The sequence below is a fragment of the Pseudopipra pipra genome, chromosome 13, assembly GCF_036250125.1.
Source record: "Pseudopipra pipra isolate bDixPip1 chromosome 13, bDixPip1.hap1, whole genome shotgun sequence".
NCBI lineage: Eukaryota > Metazoa > Chordata > Aves > Passeriformes > Pipridae > Pseudopipra > Pseudopipra pipra.
Window position 1 is genome coordinate 5,741,241 of NC_087561.1, and position 16,679 is coordinate 5,757,919.

General features: G+C 40.0%; 2 protein-coding genes across 11 annotated transcripts in view; one reads left to right on the forward strand and one right to left on the reverse strand.

Moving 5' to 3' along the window:
• The window catches only part of MTMR1 (myotubularin related protein 1), a 37,765-nt gene extending 27,542 nt beyond the window's left edge, over window positions 1–10,223 (forward strand). For all 8 annotated transcript variants that reach the window (XM_064669766.1, XM_064669760.1, XM_064669761.1 and 5 more), the window contains one exon: window positions 8,972–10,223. In XM_064669766.1, coding sequence (XP_064525836.1) covers window positions 8,972–9,136 — 165 coding nt within the window. In that variant the 3' untranslated portion in view covers window positions 9,137–10,223. The remainder of the gene's footprint in view (window positions 1–8,971) is intronic.
• Window positions 10,224–12,865: 2,642 nt separating this feature from the next.
• Window positions 12,866–16,679, reverse strand: part of CD99L2 (CD99 molecule like 2) — a 32,133-nt gene continuing 28,319 nt past the window's right edge. For all 3 annotated transcript variants that reach the window (XM_064669780.1, XM_064669781.1, XM_064669779.1), the window contains one exon: window positions 12,866–16,524. In XM_064669780.1, the coding sequence (XP_064525850.1) occupies window positions 16,460–16,524 (65 nt within the window). In that variant the 3' untranslated portion in view covers window positions 12,866–16,459. The remainder of the gene's footprint in view (window positions 16,525–16,679) is intronic.

Here is a 16,679-nt window from a genome sequence, read left to right on the forward strand (position 1 = left end):
GACCTTTACCAGCGTGGTAAGGTCTGAGCATACTCTTAATTGCACTAGGACATACAGAGTTTAGGATTATTCTTACGTTCTGTAAAGAAAAGATTACTTAGAATGATATATCTTCAGTTCAATCTGAGTTTTGTGGAAGCCTGAGATGGTGGTTTTGGTAGTGTTTAATTGCATCAAGAGCCCTGTTTATTTTGCACTGCAGTAGATCCTGTGCACTTAGGTGACACACAGCCTCTTTCCATAGGGTTCAAAGCTCAAGAGTCTGAGAAGTGAACACTGTGGAAGATTCTAGGTTAAATGTGGATATTTCTTGTAGACTCCCCTTTTGCTAAGTTGTGCTTCAGCAAGGTCATTCTAATTCTTAAGTGAAATAAAATGTTCTGTGGTTTGAGTTTGGAGGTGTTACATCATTATTGACTTCTTGTCCCAAGAAAATTAGATAGATTTAAATTCTATCTTACTTGAGTTCATTGACTGAGAAAACTTTTTTCAGATTTGTCCTTCCCTTCAGTTGGAGAAATGCATGTTTGTATATGACATCTGGAAGATAAGTTCTTCCATTCTCTCATACAGAGGTGTGGGCTCTCTGGGTACCTACTCCTGGGCTTTCAGATGACCCTACTAGTCTGGAATACATAACATAATATGATGCTTTTGAATTTTTTCAGTTGATATATATTTCCCTTTCCTTTTTCATGTAGTCATTCTGACCTCTTCTTGACACTGGTTTCAGGAGCTCTGGCTGCCAGATGTCATTAGGTATCTGCTTGGGCAACTCTGGAAGGTGAGGAGAGCACAGCAATTATATTCCTGAGTATGACTTCTGAAGCAGCAGTGTTTTTGAAGTAGTATACCCTTATCATTCATATATGCAGAGCATGAGTAAAAGTTCTGGTCCTTTTAATTCAAGCTGTGTCCTGCTATGTGAGAGGCAAGGAAGAGAATGTATTTTAGTCACCAAATTTTGCATAGTCCATTAGGATGTGTTTAGTTGTTTTTATGCCTTCTGGGAAGTGGCATTTTAACCCTTGGAGGTCAGGGCTTAGTTTCATTTTGGTTTTATGTAGGGGTTTTTATTCTTCTGTGCCTGATCATTTTCCTTCAAGCTCTGTTCTGTAAATTTGCCCACAGTGTTAGTGATAATATCACAGGAATCCCTATCATTTTTTCAAATTCATTCTTTTCTTTGTGTGTGGACTGTAATCCAGAGTAAAAGGCTAGCACCATCTATAACCTAGAAATTCAGTTCAGCTACTGAATCATCTGCTGAAGGCAGTCCTGGAGCTTCCGTGAAAATCCAGGGAAAGTCTGTTGGTAGATTAGCAGCTCACTTACAGAAATGAAAGGAAAAGGTAGGAATAAGTAAAACTGCTTGTTCAGTGTATACAGAAATTACTGTAAAGCATATAAATAGCTTACAATTGCTGCTTTTATTTTATGCTATGTATAGAATTGCAGAAGGATTGGATGTGTGGAACAGTTGTGATCAGATGTCAGCTGAACTTCAGTGTCAATAAGCACAAAATATTGTATACTGAAAACAACAAATAACGTGCTAAGTGTCACTGGGAAAATTGCTGAGAATAAACTGGAAAACATAATTACTGACATGCTTTATCCTGCATATGATAGGATAACTTATAACTTACTGCATGGAACTTTACTGGGGTGTTGATATTATTTATCACATTGCTTGGTGTGTTCCTTTCTGAGTATGTTGACATTGGTTGTAACATTTTTGAAAGTTCATACATTTGATTTTAACACCATTTTGTGGCAGGACAAAGCCATTGTGTGGCTCTGGAACTGCTTGGCATTGCTGGCCTTGAGTCCATCTTTTTGCATGAAAGAATGAGGTGGGAGATGTCAGAAGGAACCACCTTGTAGATTAGATAACTGAGTGTTGCCTAGCAAAGGAGATTTCATTCCTGCAGTTAGCAAAGAGTTTCTTGTGAGATGGGGCAAAAGTTTCATGCAGTGCCCGGTAGTTTCTCTCTAACGGGGTGTCAAGATTTCTGCAGATAAAACTCCCAGCATTCAATTCATATGGAATAAAATAGAGACTAACTGCTTATCCTGGGTGCTGAAAGACTCTGTAGTTATTTAAGGAAAAAAAATTGGTATCCTGTAATGAGCACAGCATCAGAACATGCACAGAATGAGAGAAACTAGTACTGTGCAAATTATCTTCATTTTTGTGAGTTTCTAACATATTTTGAAGGGCAAGCACTCAAATAATTGCTCTCATCTATCAGATGTCTAAATCTAAATGGGCTGTAGGTTTTAACAAGCAATGGCATCAGCTTGTAGCGTGTACAGTTTCCCAAGTCTGGTTGAATCTAGCAGTTGTTTGCAAAAATCTCTGTTCCAATTCCCACCTGGTAGGATTCCTAATAATTTCTGTTTGCTTCTCCTTGCTTTTCCAGAAGGCTAGGGGGTTTTGCTTGGTTTCTCAGGAGCACACCTCTACAATAAGTGTGGAAGTATTGATTATTATTGGAAACCAGTGTCTTCGTCATTTGAGACTGCCTTTTGCTGCAAGTATCCTGTTAACTAGGCTTTAAAAGCAAGACTGTCAGAGTTCCAGCTCTTCATGAAGATGAGCAAAAAAGCTCAAGTGAAAGATATTGTTGTCTTTCCAATGCACAGAGTAGGTTTTTGGAAAACTGACAGTCCTAAGTCAAGCAATGAATTTAAAATAACCATTTTCCTCTGCAGCCTTTCTTCCGTGTTGCTAAAATAGATAAAGTGTGCTCGCTGAACAAGACAAAATACATTCACTGTTGAACAATTTTCATTTGAATGACTGTCCTTGAGCTAGTACAGTAATACACACTAGATATCCATCCAATTAAGACTTGGCAGTACTATAAGTGAGTAGCTATTATAATTTCTCTTACACGTATCCTTGTGTTGACAAATTTTGCTGTCCAAAAGCACTTGAGGATCCTGAAGGATTCCTTGGGAATGAAAACCTGAAAATCAATACTGAAAGTGAACTGTAGTAATTCTGTGAAGAGGAAGGTTTGTTTTTGAGGGAATGGAGCTGTCATATGTCTAGGTGGTTTTTATATGGGATGTAGCATGTACATGGTATAGCATAATTATAGTTTCTGTGTGGAGATAATTTTAAAAAAACCCCAACTTTATCTTTCCCAAGCAGGAATAAGTTGTTATAACTGTGAAATGATGTGTGCTGAGAGTTACACTACACCAGGTTATGATTTTGAAGTATGTGGGTAATTCAGTTTAAAAAATAGTTTCGTATCAATGCTATTTTAAGCAATAAAGAATGTTTTTAGCAGTGTTCGTCAGTATTTTTCAGCTCATTATAGGCAGTAGGTACCTTATATTTAAAGTGTAGGAAAAGTATCTGCTTTGGAATGAAAGAGACAGCAAAGGTAGCTTAATCAGGAAAGTAAAACCCCACCCATTTTAACTGGTTAATTTGCAGAAACCTACAATCTGTTCTTTCCGAGTGAAGAATGTTACTTGGCTCACTCAATTTTGCAGCATTTTGCTGCTTCTTACTGGTTGGGGACACGGTTTCAAGTATTGCAAGTATGATTAGCAGTGGGAGAATTATCTCAAGTCTTACAGGGAAAGAGACTGCACGTACCAGAGAGGAGTGCCCTGGGGATACAGGGCATCTGGCAATACCATGGGTCTTAGATACAAGTGTGAGTTTTGTTTTGGAATGATAAACTTCTAATCTGTTTTTTGTAATTTTTACATGATTAAAGAAATCTATTTCTATTTCTTATAAATAGTTCAGAATTTTTTTATGAGGTTAACCCACCAAAATCTCTTAAAATTAATGTAGTGCTTCACCTTTATGTTTCTACTTTAATTTTACAGGAATGTTTTGTTAAATCACGGAAATGAAATTTATTGTTTTTCAGCACACTGAGGTAATAATTTGAATAGCACAAGAAAAACACCCTCAAGAGCAATGGCCAGGCAATTTTCCAGCCCAGGCAAACCACAGATGTGCTGCAGGGTTAGGTTTCATCTGTGTAGGCTCCTCTCGTGCAGCAGAAGTAGGTCTGTGCTTTTCCCTGGCTTATGGGCAGGAATAATGGACCTGGCTGTAGCAGCCAGGTGTTTGTTGCCTGGCAGCATCACTGTGGGGATGCTGGTGTGACAAAGGAAGGGCTGCACACTCTACTGAAATGTGTGGAGTGGAGCAGCACAAATAACTTGAACGCGTCTGGGTGATGGGTCCAGAGTCATCTTTTGAGCTTCCACTCCTAATTTGAGAGGCAGGATGAGAAAGTAGAAAACAGTACAGCTGCTGTCAGCCTCCCAACAAATTCATGTCAGGCAAATCAATTACGTGATTTCTTAACAAGACTGTAATAAAAGCTTGCCTTGGAGACACTACTTGTGCTATGCAAGGACACACTTCTAGGGTTAAGGTGGTAACAAGATCTTTTAATAAACGATTTTCTTCAAACTTCTTGTTCCTTACAGAATCTGTCACTCTTCCACTTCCTTTTATTCTTAACAGTGGCAAAGTAAAGGAGAGCCTCGTTCACAGCAAGCCATTACAGGTGTTATTGTAAAGGTTGTTGGACCCCTTTTCTTCTGAAGAAGGCTTTGTTTGAGAGAGAAGTGACATGCTGATATAGAATAGTGTGAGGTGACAAAAATGGAGATAGTTATCTGTAAGAATTTGCATGGAGTGATAAGAGGAGACACTGACAGCAACAGGTCTGCCTGGGGATACATCTTTAGGAAATGTGGAAATGAACTAAAGTTCTTTTGTTATTATTATTTTAATGGTTTTTGTGACAAAATTCATTTGACAGTGCTTCATCCTTTTACTCCTCCTTCCGAGATGGAAGGAGGCTTCCAGAAAGCATCATAATTCCAGTTCTGTTTGGTTCTCTGAATGGTTTAATTAAAAAACAAAAACAAACAAAAAACCCCCCCAAACTGCCTAACTTGATGTTGAGGGTTAGGGGTTTTGTTTGGGCATTTTCCTCTGTTTTCACTCTATCTTTTCCCCTTTGAATTTGTTGGGGGTTTTTTATAAATGGGTATTACAGTAGCAGCATTGAAGACATCTGGGGGAAAAGACAGCTCCCCATGCCAGGCTGATTTTCAAGTCTTACTATAAGAACTTCTGTAATACTTCAGCTACCTCTACCACCTTTTCCTTACCCCATGAGTATGTAATTTTAGCATGAACCTTTATCACTAAAAAATCAGTCATTGCTGCTTGAAAATGCTCAAGACTTTTCTAGACTGAATCTGACTTCTTACTTCATGAAATTAAAGTATGTGTTGGGAGTTCTGTGTGTGAAACCTATTTTTGGAACTGTTTTACGTCAGTGTGCACCTACATGATGCTGTGTTACTGGCAACCAAAAAGAATCTTTCCTGGGAAAGACTTGAAATAGAAAACCCCTCGTGTTTACACTACTATATGAAATGGCATGGTGGTATTTATGTAGAACTGTCTTGCAATGTTTACATCTAACACACCCTTATTAAAACATGGCCAATAATTTTTTTCCAATTATAAGACCCTTCTCTGCCTTGCTTACAGCTTTGCTGGGCTCTAATGATTTGTATTGAGTCACCAAGTATGTGTGTCTGAGTGAATTGTTTTGTAAAACTTCATCCAAGAAGGCTCAGTTGCTTATGGGAATGTGACTAAGAAAAATGTTTTCCCATATGAAAATATGGTATTGTGAACTTCTGTTGGGGCGAAGGGCTGTTTTTCTGTAAATATTCCATCTCTAGAGCAAACATGGGATTTTAGTAAGAGAGATTGTGTTTCAGAAACACTCCTGCTCATATCCTGGAAGAAATTCATCCAATTTAGAGGTCTGAGGCTATAACAATCTCAGTGAATTCTCAAGGACTGAGAATAAATAAAAGGACTGAGAGAGAGAATCTGTGAGAGAGTTATCACTAACTAGGAATATCTAGGACTAAATAATGCTCCAAGTGCTGGAGGTGTTTGCTTTCTGTTCAACCCACGGAATACAGTCTGGGAAAGTAGGCTGGAGGGGACATGCCTGCAGACAAAGGAAGAGTTGTCCCGTGGGAGAGAGAGCATGATGCTGCTCCAGAGAAATGAAGTTTCTCCCTGCCTTTCCCCCAGGATTCCTCTGTTGTAAGGGAGCTCACCTGGAGCAGTCATTCTGTGTGTGCTCCTTGTTTACTGGGTGTCCTGCTTGCTACCCACTTGGCCCAATTGCAGAATTCCCAAGTTCTCTGTTAAACCAATTGGAGATCCAAGGTACACAAAATCAGGGAGGTGCCAGCTTCAGATCCTTGTGTGTACAAGTGGAGTGTTAGTACTCCCATACCTCATTAAGGTGCTGTAGAAATAAATTTGTTTCTTGACATGAGATGAAAGTACAGAAGAGGAAACTTAAACATCTTAAGTTCAGAAGAATAAATAAAAGATGGGGTCAGACATTGCAAAGAAAGCTAAATATTGAATAACTGCTCATTAATTAAGTAGCATCAAACTGTGCACTGAGTAAATGAGGAATACAAGGGGGAAGGCAGTATTTTAATGTTTATTTAGCCAATGATGTATGGTAAGGCTGAATTGAGTTTGGAGAAGTCATCTTCATTCTGACACCTCCTCATTTTTTGAGAGCATAATTTTGCAGTCTCAATGTTGAAGAGTTTTGTGTGTGACTTGACTAGACACAGACTTTTTAAATGTCATTATTATTATTTAGCTAATTTATTTAAAGGCAGTTCTGCTCTTCAAGGCGGACCTGTGGGGACAACAGCACTTGCGTCAAAGTTGGAGCGTGTGTCTGTTGAATGAGGTTCTGGGAATGCAGAAGGAGGATTGAGATGTGCAGCCACGCTTTTCCTCCTTGAAGCACTTTACAGAGAGTGCCAGATTGTGCAGCAGCTTTTGTGTAGTGTATCCTGAAAGGATTTGTGGCAGGTTCCCCAAAAACTGGTTGTGTGGAACTGCTGTTTGTGAGGGCTTGAGCCCTGTGCAGTGGAACACAGCAGCCAATGCCCGTGTGAAAGCTGTCTGAGAGAAATTGGCCTGGTCTGCTGAGTCGTGATTAAGCTGTGCAGAAATCAGGTGTACAGATCTGCCGTGACCCAGGGCTTGTGTGACTAATGATGCCAATGGTAAATCACTGTGCTAGGGACCTAAGTGTTTCGGGGAAATGTCTTCATAAAGAATTGTGAAGTGGGAGTCTGTGAGGAAAGGATCTTTTATTCAGGGAAAAAAAATAAATGCAGAGGTTGCTAATTCCAGAAAGTCTCAATGTGCACTGAAATTTGAATTTTCCATAGTATGTGTTAGAGCACCTTGGACAAACTTCATCACCAGACTCAGTTCTGCCATGTTTCTAAATGTATACACTTTCTGTAGACTGCCTCACAGAAATGAGATTGGCTTTCTGGAGGGTGTGCTTTGTGTCTGATTAGTGAAGGAGGCTCTTCTGTAGATTTGTGGCCTCACTTGCTGAAGAGTTTGTATGGTGGATGCAGGATAAAATTGCAAGAGAGGGAATTCATTGCACAGTGTAGGCAGGGCTCCAGGGTCACTGGGAACTTGGTGGTGTGCAGCGATTGTTCTGCTGAAGACTCAAAAAGTTATGCTTTTAAAATTGCTGGGGATGACATGCTGTATGAATTGATGACTCCCAGGGTACTGGGAGCAGCACTTTTTGAATACACTGAAGTTTCTGTTCGTGGGCTAAGCCACAAACAAGAAAAAAGTGTATGGCCAAAAAATTGTTGACCTAAAAAGACTGCTGGCACTATTTTATTGTTTTAAGTTAGAACCAAAGTTGGAAATTAAATGTTATTTTCCTGTGTCAGAAACATGAGTGTTAGGTTCTGAAAATATGGCAGTCCATGGATTTTGCTGTGCTTCCTTTAAAATGCCAGAATTCAGAAAAACATAACTTGTGACTCAGTTATGGCAAGAAGAGAAACCCTTTCTGGTGTTTGCTACCTCCTTCACATAGCACCATGTGAAAATGGCACACTCAGGTGTTCATCCCAGCCCTGTAATCACTTCTAAGCAGTAGGAAGCAATAGGGGGTGAATGCAGTTCCCTGGAGCCTGGCATTCCAGCAGCCCAGTGACAACATCCAGCAATCCATAGGTTTCCCAGTGCTGCATTTCCCCATGATTGTTGCATCAGCCCCATTAAATTCTTTTCCCATCTTGCTCTTTCCAAAAGTTATAAACAATTAGAGTTTATACAGGATAAAATAAATTAAAAGTAATTTACAGTCAAACTTTTTTGGCCTTTTCTGTGGAATTTGGAAGAGGGGGAGGTCTCTCTTTGCTTGTCTGAGATAAAAAATCCAGCTGCAAAACCTGGTGTGGCTTGAATCTTCCTTTGGCCATGATATAGTTGAATGTTTCAGATGAACATGAAAAATGCTGAGAACTCTGGTACAAGTGGTGTCTGTTGGATACTGTCAGAAGCAGAGGCAGAGGCAGAAACCTGCACAACCCACTTCTTCTGTGAAAGGTTTATTGGAGTGTGACTCTGGGAGGTCCAGCACAAGCACCATTCACTTGGCTGCTGCACTTTTCTCACTGGAAGGGGTCAGGCTCTTGGAAAGATGCCTGGTTAGAAGAGTAACAAGATGCTCCATATGGAGCCAGCTTTGTGAACTCTACTCTCTTTATATAAGTCCTGCCCCCTCGGGCAGGGGAAATAGTTCCCAGGAAAGGCATTTTAAGTTCAGCTGACAGTGGTATTGATAAGGGATACAGGTACATTTATTGGAATATGTTTCACTCTTCTGAATAGATTTCCTGCTGTGTTGTTAAAAGGGGACAGTTTCCTGAAATGCTTCATTTCAAATGACTAAAGAAACACTTTTCCTAGATACTGATATACTGAAAGATGTTGGATTCCTTGTGTTACTTTAAGGCAACAGCCAGCAGCATTGCTGGAGAAGATAACTCACTACAAGAGTCAAAGTAAGTCTTTTCTTTCTTTACCTGGCAGGTTCCAATCCACCAAAATCTTAAAGAGCTCCTGGCCATCCGGGCAGAGCTTCAGAAGAAGGTTGAAGATTTGCAGCGGGAAGCTGCTACACGTTCCATTTCTTCCTCCTCTGACAGAGGTTCATCTCCCTCCCATTCTGCCACGCCAGTGCACACCTCTGTGTGATGTGGAACAAAAGCCATGTGAAAAAAAAGCAGTATCAGGTAATACAGAGAGGAGGGTGAAATGCTTTTCCCATCACAAAAGGATTGTGAGTGACTTGTAATTGCTATGATCTACATGCCTTATTCTGTGTCTGATATTATCACAATGAGGCCAAAAAGAGCTTCAATAGATGTGATGTATTTTCTTGTTGGCAGTTCCCACATGTGTTTTGACATTCTAGCTAAATCACCAATTGTGAAATTAAACTTTGTTTTGAGCAACTAACAATTTAACCATCCTAAAAAGGAATCCATCTGCCAAGCAGACAGAAAAATGCCTCTCACACTGCGTAGGGTACCATGCCTGGTTGAGAGAATCAGATGAAATGCCACATGATGCTTACACAGAACGTTTTTCTGAATGGGAGCTCCTTATTTCACTCAGTAATATATATATATTTTTTTTTGCTAGAGCGATTTATTTTTTTTAGGGTGATGCACTTGGAAATTGATTTTAAAATAAATGTTTTCCAGTGTAGTCAGTTTTACATTTTGACTAAATATGCCATTAAAAGTGGATGCAGTTAAGCTGGATTTATCGAGTACACCACACTGACTTGTATGATGTAATATATTTGGTAAAGCATGTATTTTAGGTTTTTTAATGCCTTTTGTACAAGTTGAAATAAAGTCTTTTGACTGTTTAGCTTATTGTTCAGTTTCAGCCTCCTGGGCGAGGGGTAAACTTATCATGTCAAGGTCTTGTACAAAGTAAAAGTTGGTTTTCTAGCAAATGGTAATATTTGGGGTTGGAATGACACCCAGCTGTGTAAATTGTATAGTCTGTATAGCTCCACATTGTTAAGTGTGTTTTGTTTCAGAGTGTACACACAAAATGCAAAGCTGTGTGCATTTATACCCATGTGTATGTGATGTTAAACATATGCATCCTCCCGTGGGTTTAAGCTGTGTGTTCAGAAAATGGATCCTGCCTGTCCAAAATCTTTTGAGGACCTTAACTTGCAATGACTTTGTTTGACAAAGTTTTTGAGTAATATGATAATAATTGGTTTTCTTGAAATAAAGCCTCTTGGCTTTTTGTTTTTTAAGTTCCTACTAGCATTTCTTCCGTAAATGAATAATTTAACTGTGTTTTCATGTAAAATATGCATTCTCAACTTTCTTTCATCTCCCCCCCAAAAATACTCATATCAGAGAGATTTGATTACTGTAACATTCCAGCTTTTAGAAAATTATTCAGTGGCCTTCCTGGAAGGCCCAGAAATTGTGCATGCTGCAAATTTTCCCTGGATTGTTTTCCTCGCCGTGTTTCAATGAAAATGTGGTTCTTCTCCTTAGGACACTTAAATATTGCAGCTCTGCTTTTTGACTCATGCTTGTATTGCTCTGAGTTCTGCTGGTGGGAACTAAGCCCCATTCTTAAGAGCCAGTTGACTCCCTATGCTGATTGTGGGTTTCAGTGACTGTGAGTACTCATTTGTTGCTGCACATTTGTTCCTAATACACGTTGGCGCTTTTCTGTCTCATTCTCTGCAGTAACTCCACACAGCACGTAGTTAATGAGCAAGGTGAGCTGCTGAGCACTTTCCTGACTTCAGCTTGGAAAGGCTGAAGTGCTGTATCCAGTCTTAAACGTTTACTGTGCAGTGCAGGGTATTTCAACGTGTCCTTTTTACTGTAGTGAATGCTTTTTATAATAGATATTCACGTACAAGAACAGAGTTTAAGAAGGCTTGCAATGTTGCATCTCTTGAACCTCAGGCTTTTTATAAAGACATGAAAGATGTTTTCCTGTAAAAATGGTTCTGCTGAACAGTGTGCCAGCAGTGAATTTTACATTGCCAAAATACGTTGAGATGGTATTGAATTAAACTCTTCCATACTTTGGATTTCCTTGACATTTTAACTGTATATTAAAGTAAAGCACATTATCTCTAAAATGCAGTGCTAAAGAAAATCTTTTGAAGTTTTTCTCTTTATTGGTGCTAATAATCACAACATTTTCTCTGTAATTATTGCAAAAGTGATGACTGGATTAGCTTGGGCATTTTGAGATTTTTAAAGCTTGGATTCCTAGAGCTAAACTCAGAATTTGGTTTTGCACAGAAGAACACCAGTTATTTCAGCTGACTGGCTGCGTATCCACCAGTTTCAACACAGCTCAGCGAGTCTCTGATCTGCATGAGAGCACTGGGGGAGGGTCCTGGTGTCCTGTGTCAGCACAATGGATGGGTTTGTACCTACTTCGCATGGAAATACTCAAAGGTATTCTACAGCTCATATGTGCTAGTTAATTGAAGAGGTCACTGTCACCATACTCAGTCTGCTTGCTGATAATCAGATTTTTTTCCTGTTGATTTAACAACTAATTCTGTCATTACTTTTTTATTGTTCAATAAGCCGGTATGGAATTAGTTAAGGAGAGAGCAGAACCCTGTTCCCTGTCTGATGCACTTTGGACAGAACTATCATCTTCTGGTTCAAAAGCTGGAACTTTTTGCTTTGATTTTTGGTTTTGACTCTGCTGGATATAAAGGGAATGTGCAAAGACAGCAAGCAGTTGTGTTTGGCCTGTAGGATTTTCCTGTTGTCAGTGATGTCATTGACAATGTGAGAGGGGGAACAACCCACATCCAGTGTCCCAGAGTGGGATGAAGCCTTGGTAACCAGCTGACACATTTTTTGCTGTTAGAGTAAGTCAAGTGAATCATCAGCATCAGACACTTTGCCATTATAGTTGTTTCAGAGCTGAATTTACATTTCTTTCTCCTTTGTAGATAAAAGTAATATTTTGTTGTTTAATTAAAATGGAAGAAGGCTTTTAAATCTGGTAAACACTCCTATCTGCCTGGTTCTGTTCCCTGCAGAGGCAGCCTTCTCAAGGAGTTAAAGCTTTAAACAAGAAGTGTTTCATTGCTTTCATTTTCCAAGAAAAGCTGTACTAATTCATATGCTGTATTGTAGTAACACCAAGAACAGCTGGTTCTCTATAAGCTGGAAATGAGACAACAACTCTCATTCATGTGCATTAAGCCCCACAGCAGAGGACATAGTGAAAGGGGCAATTCAGATTATTCCCCAAGTGAAGCATTTATGGTAGAAAACAAAAAGGAATGTCCACTTGCAAAGAGATCACATCTGCTGAAGTAAGTGGGTATTGTAGAGAGCTTTTACCTGCCAGATCTTGTGCAATTGGGAAGAAAGAGTTTTATCTCCACAAGAAGCACGAGTCAGAAGTAGCTAGTTTGAAATATAAACCACCCTTTTTGACTGTGAGACTGAGCATTGCATCAGTATACAAAGGTCAAAAGCTTAGTTTGCACTGCGTGGGAGATTCATCTAGTGGGTGTGAAAATCCAGAGAAAACTTTCCTGGATTTTGCAGGAAACCTAGGGCAGCGAAGAGGACCAAAAAGCAGCCAAAAAGGACCAAACCCAGCCATGCTGAGTGCAGCCAGGGGGCACAGGGCACTGCCTCAAGTAGAGCTGCTGGGTGACCTTAAGGGGAGCACATGTGTGTGTGCATGTGTGCAAATACTTCATTTTTACCACTACATTACAGTTTTCATAATGATATTTGTTTTATCAAAAAGTTCAGTTTGGGGTTTTTTTACATCTTTGGGGTAGTCACAGAAGAGGTGATGTACTTTAAGGATATAGCCCACCACTTGCAGTTTACTTGCACCATGAAAAAAAAAAAAAAAACAGAAAAAAATCAAGCCTGAAATGTCTTACTAGTCAACTTGGTTTATTTGGTGTTTTCCAAAGGTAGTCAAATTCTGATTTTCCCCCATATCCCTTACATGCACATTAACAAAAGGAATCATTTTTTCTTAGAGCGTAACATTCAACCTCTATTTGGAACAGGTTGCTTCTGCAGCAGCAAACAATCTGCCTTCCTTTAAGTGAGAACTTCACTCAAAAGAAAAGAATTCTCTAATTTCACAATCCTGTTGTTTCTGAACTTCCTTTGTTCCTGAACCTCCTCTGTTGCAGAAGCAATTTTTAAAGCCTCAGCCTGTCGACTCATCCTATTTTTTCAGAATCTGAAATGGTATTGTGGACTAATTCCACTTTTATCACAACAAATGAGTAGTTAAGGATGACAATAGAGCACTTGTAAGGCTTAGTTAGTGGGGTTGAGTTTATAGTGCCAAAAATCTGAAATTCATGTCAGAGTATTCTCAACTGAGGAATCTAAAACAAAGAAAGTACTACAGTACTGCCAAAGGAAAATGCAAGTAATTGAGAGAATAAACAACAGAAAAAGAGCCAGCTGAATTCTTTCAGTTCTCTCTTTTCTCTGTCATTGACAAACCTTTTCTGAATCACTTTATTGCCATTAAAAATAGCTTTAGTTAAGCTGAAGAGAGGTCATTAAAAAAGCACAGGTAGTACAGAAACTCTCAGGACATCTGTATATATAGGTTTTGGACTCATGAAAAAAATCCCAGTTTTCCTGTGGTTTGTGGCCTTTCTTTATAAAGTTCATACCATATATACAGAACTTAAATGCAGGATTTTTAAAAATTCCATATTCAGATTTAAAGAGAATATTAATTAAATGAAACTAGAAGTCAGTGCTGGGTCAGCTGTTCCAGAACTCAGATCGCTACTAGGAAAATACACAGGAAGCCTCTCAGTTGCTATAATGCCTAAAATATGGATGATGTATAAAATCCCTGTTTCTCAGACTGGTCTGGCAGTTCAGATGGAGAAGGGGACAGCAATAATTTGAGCTTTTGCTGACATTTCACACTAAGACTTTACTTTTGTCCAGTTTTGAAGAGACCAAGTTTAATTTCCTTACTGCAGCATTTGCCAATATTTTCCTATTTGAAATCCTAGAGAAAGAGATCTTGAATCCCGTTACTGTAAATTTTGTGAGTGTTCTCTTTCACTGTGCATTTGTGGATTTCCACATACCCAGACATTACAGCAAAGTCAGAGAAAAGCCTTGGGCATAGGAGCAACTTCTGAGTCCCAAAAACTGGGTTGGGTTTTTCAGTGAAACCCCTTGCTGCCTTTTTTTTTATTATTTTAAACTGCAGAACTGCAGCATTTTGAATTAGACTCGTGTTTCCTCTATGTCCTGATGTAAGAGATTCCCAAAGGAGCGGTAGAGGCTGTGTTCTTTGAGCCACACTGGACTCTGTTGCACTCTCCTCTGGTCAAACAGGGAGAGCAGGGGAAAACCCCTGACCTGCATCTACAGGAACACGGACATGGGCAAAGGGAAGAACGGAACAGTGGTCACTGGATCTAAGCTGGGAAAGCAGCTTCTAGTGATCATCAATGCCATGCTGTAACACTTCATCTACAATAACTTCCAGAAAACACATTTCATGCTACAGCTTTCAGATGTGTTTGGGTAAGAACAAAAAACAGGTGCTGGTGCTTGGGACTGGAGATTCACAAACTCAGCTGGGCTGGCATCAGAGCGCCTGCACGTGATGATCCACATCCTGCAGACCACACTTCCTCCATGAAAACCCTTCTCTGGGAGTAAGCACAGAGTGCATCCCATCTCTGTTTCTTCTGCTTCGGTTATGTGAGCAGCCAATAATTAAATATTTTTCTTTCCTATTCCAAACACATCCATAAAAGAAAGCAGCAGTAGTTCGGAGTAGTATTGTTTTAGCCTAAGTGTTCTGAATAGTCACGAGGCACCTTATAAACCACTGTAGCTGTTCTGCTAGAGCTAGTGTAAGGCTTTAAAAATGCAAGTGTTAAAAAGAGCATAAAGAATTGTGCAGCTATTGCAAAATACTTAACCAAGTTACTAGGCAATTTCCTTCCAAATGGAACTGTTAGGCAGCGATACTCCTGGGCTGATTCCCCTCCTGGCAAGGCCTTCTGGAAGCCATGTCTACCTGAAAGCTGTGAATTTGTACATCAAACTAAAAAGGTTTTTTTTTTAATACGTATTCACAAAATATGGGGTTTGCAAACCAATACAAAATGCTCACATTTTAAGTTTACATATAAATAACGAGTACCTCTTGCACTATGTAAAGCGAAATTTCATTCACTTGAGAGCATGCTTTTTAAGTAATCATTGATTTGGACAAAGGTATTGGTAAGTGGCAGTATCCACATTTTAGCAACAATAAAAAAGGGTTGGGAAGAGATTAGAAATCTAAACAGAAATTCTTGGAAGCTAGTGAAGGTTGGGCCCGGCAGCCGTTTGGCAGCGTCGCAGAGGGCTGTGTGTGCACTCTGTCCTGGGGCAGCCCAGTGTCCTGCTGAGCACAGCCCAGTGCTTCCCAGACAAGCAGGACAGTGATGGAGGACCTGTCCTCAGGAGATTCTGCCTTTTTTTAAAGGTTAGTCAGTGACACAAAGGGTGAAGCTTAAATCCTTTTTCTGCCTCTGGGTGCCTGGGAGCACTCTCAATAGTTGCTGATAAAAGGAGAAGGGGGGGACTGCATCTTTTTAAGCCTGGCTTCTGTTCTGGTACTGAGCGTTACAGGTCTTAACAGATACCTCCTTTGTTTATTTTCTTTTCAGTTAAATCTGTCATTTGTTCTAGTGTGACTGAGATCTGAACCTGTCCTTGAAAGCATCCAAACACACACAGCTTTCATTGTGGTGACAACTGAAGGTATCTCATGTCACAAAGACAAATTGTATCATTTCTGCTCCGTTCTGATCTGTAGCACAGCAGAGCATTCAAATGGCATGTGCTAAAAGTGAACACTGCACACACTGCTTTTACCTGTATTTGTGACTTGGCATGAAAAGCAGGTCCTCTGATTGGGTTGAGAAGCCCAGCGCTGTGTGGTGGTGGTGAAGCATCCTGAACTCCTGACTTCGGAGCAGGGCTCAGCCCGAGGCCCCACATGAGGACCTACCATAGGCACTTCATTTTTAGGTGTAGCTACACTAAGGACTGCAATCCACCCTCAGGAAATGTGCAGCTTTCAACCCCGCCGTTGGAAGTGATGTGCCCAGAGCTGATGGCAGAAGTTGGCTGGAGGTGCTTTGCAGAGGGCTTTGCATGGTTTGGCTTTGGATTGCTATTTACAGGCACTTCACTGTCCTCATACCTGTAAGCTCCTCATTGACCACGGCTGAAGTACCTTCTCTGGGTTTCCATACAGCTGCACACCAATCCTACAATATTACTTCGATGTAAACATAAACCTCTTTACAAAAAGTAAACACATGCTACCAGTCTAACCCTAAAGCCTAGAGCAATAAGAAGCCAGTTCAAGCCTAAGTACACATTAAATAGCTTTGGAGTCAAATTAAATAAAAAGCTAAATTACAAGCATGTTAAGATCTCCATTGCTGCTGAGTATGTTCCAGCTCTGGGTCACGCTTTATATCTTCGCACTGTCTTGTTTTGGTGGTTCTGCTGACTGCGTTTCCAGGACTGAATATTTAACTAGGGAGAAAGAAAAAAAACCATGAGTACAATAGCACATGATGGAACCAGGGCGCAAGCAACGGGCGCCCAGCACTTGCTGATTGTATGTGACATTGGAAAAGCCTTTGCAGCAGCCTTGATTGTCTGTCACTGAAAGAAGGATCACGCTTCTC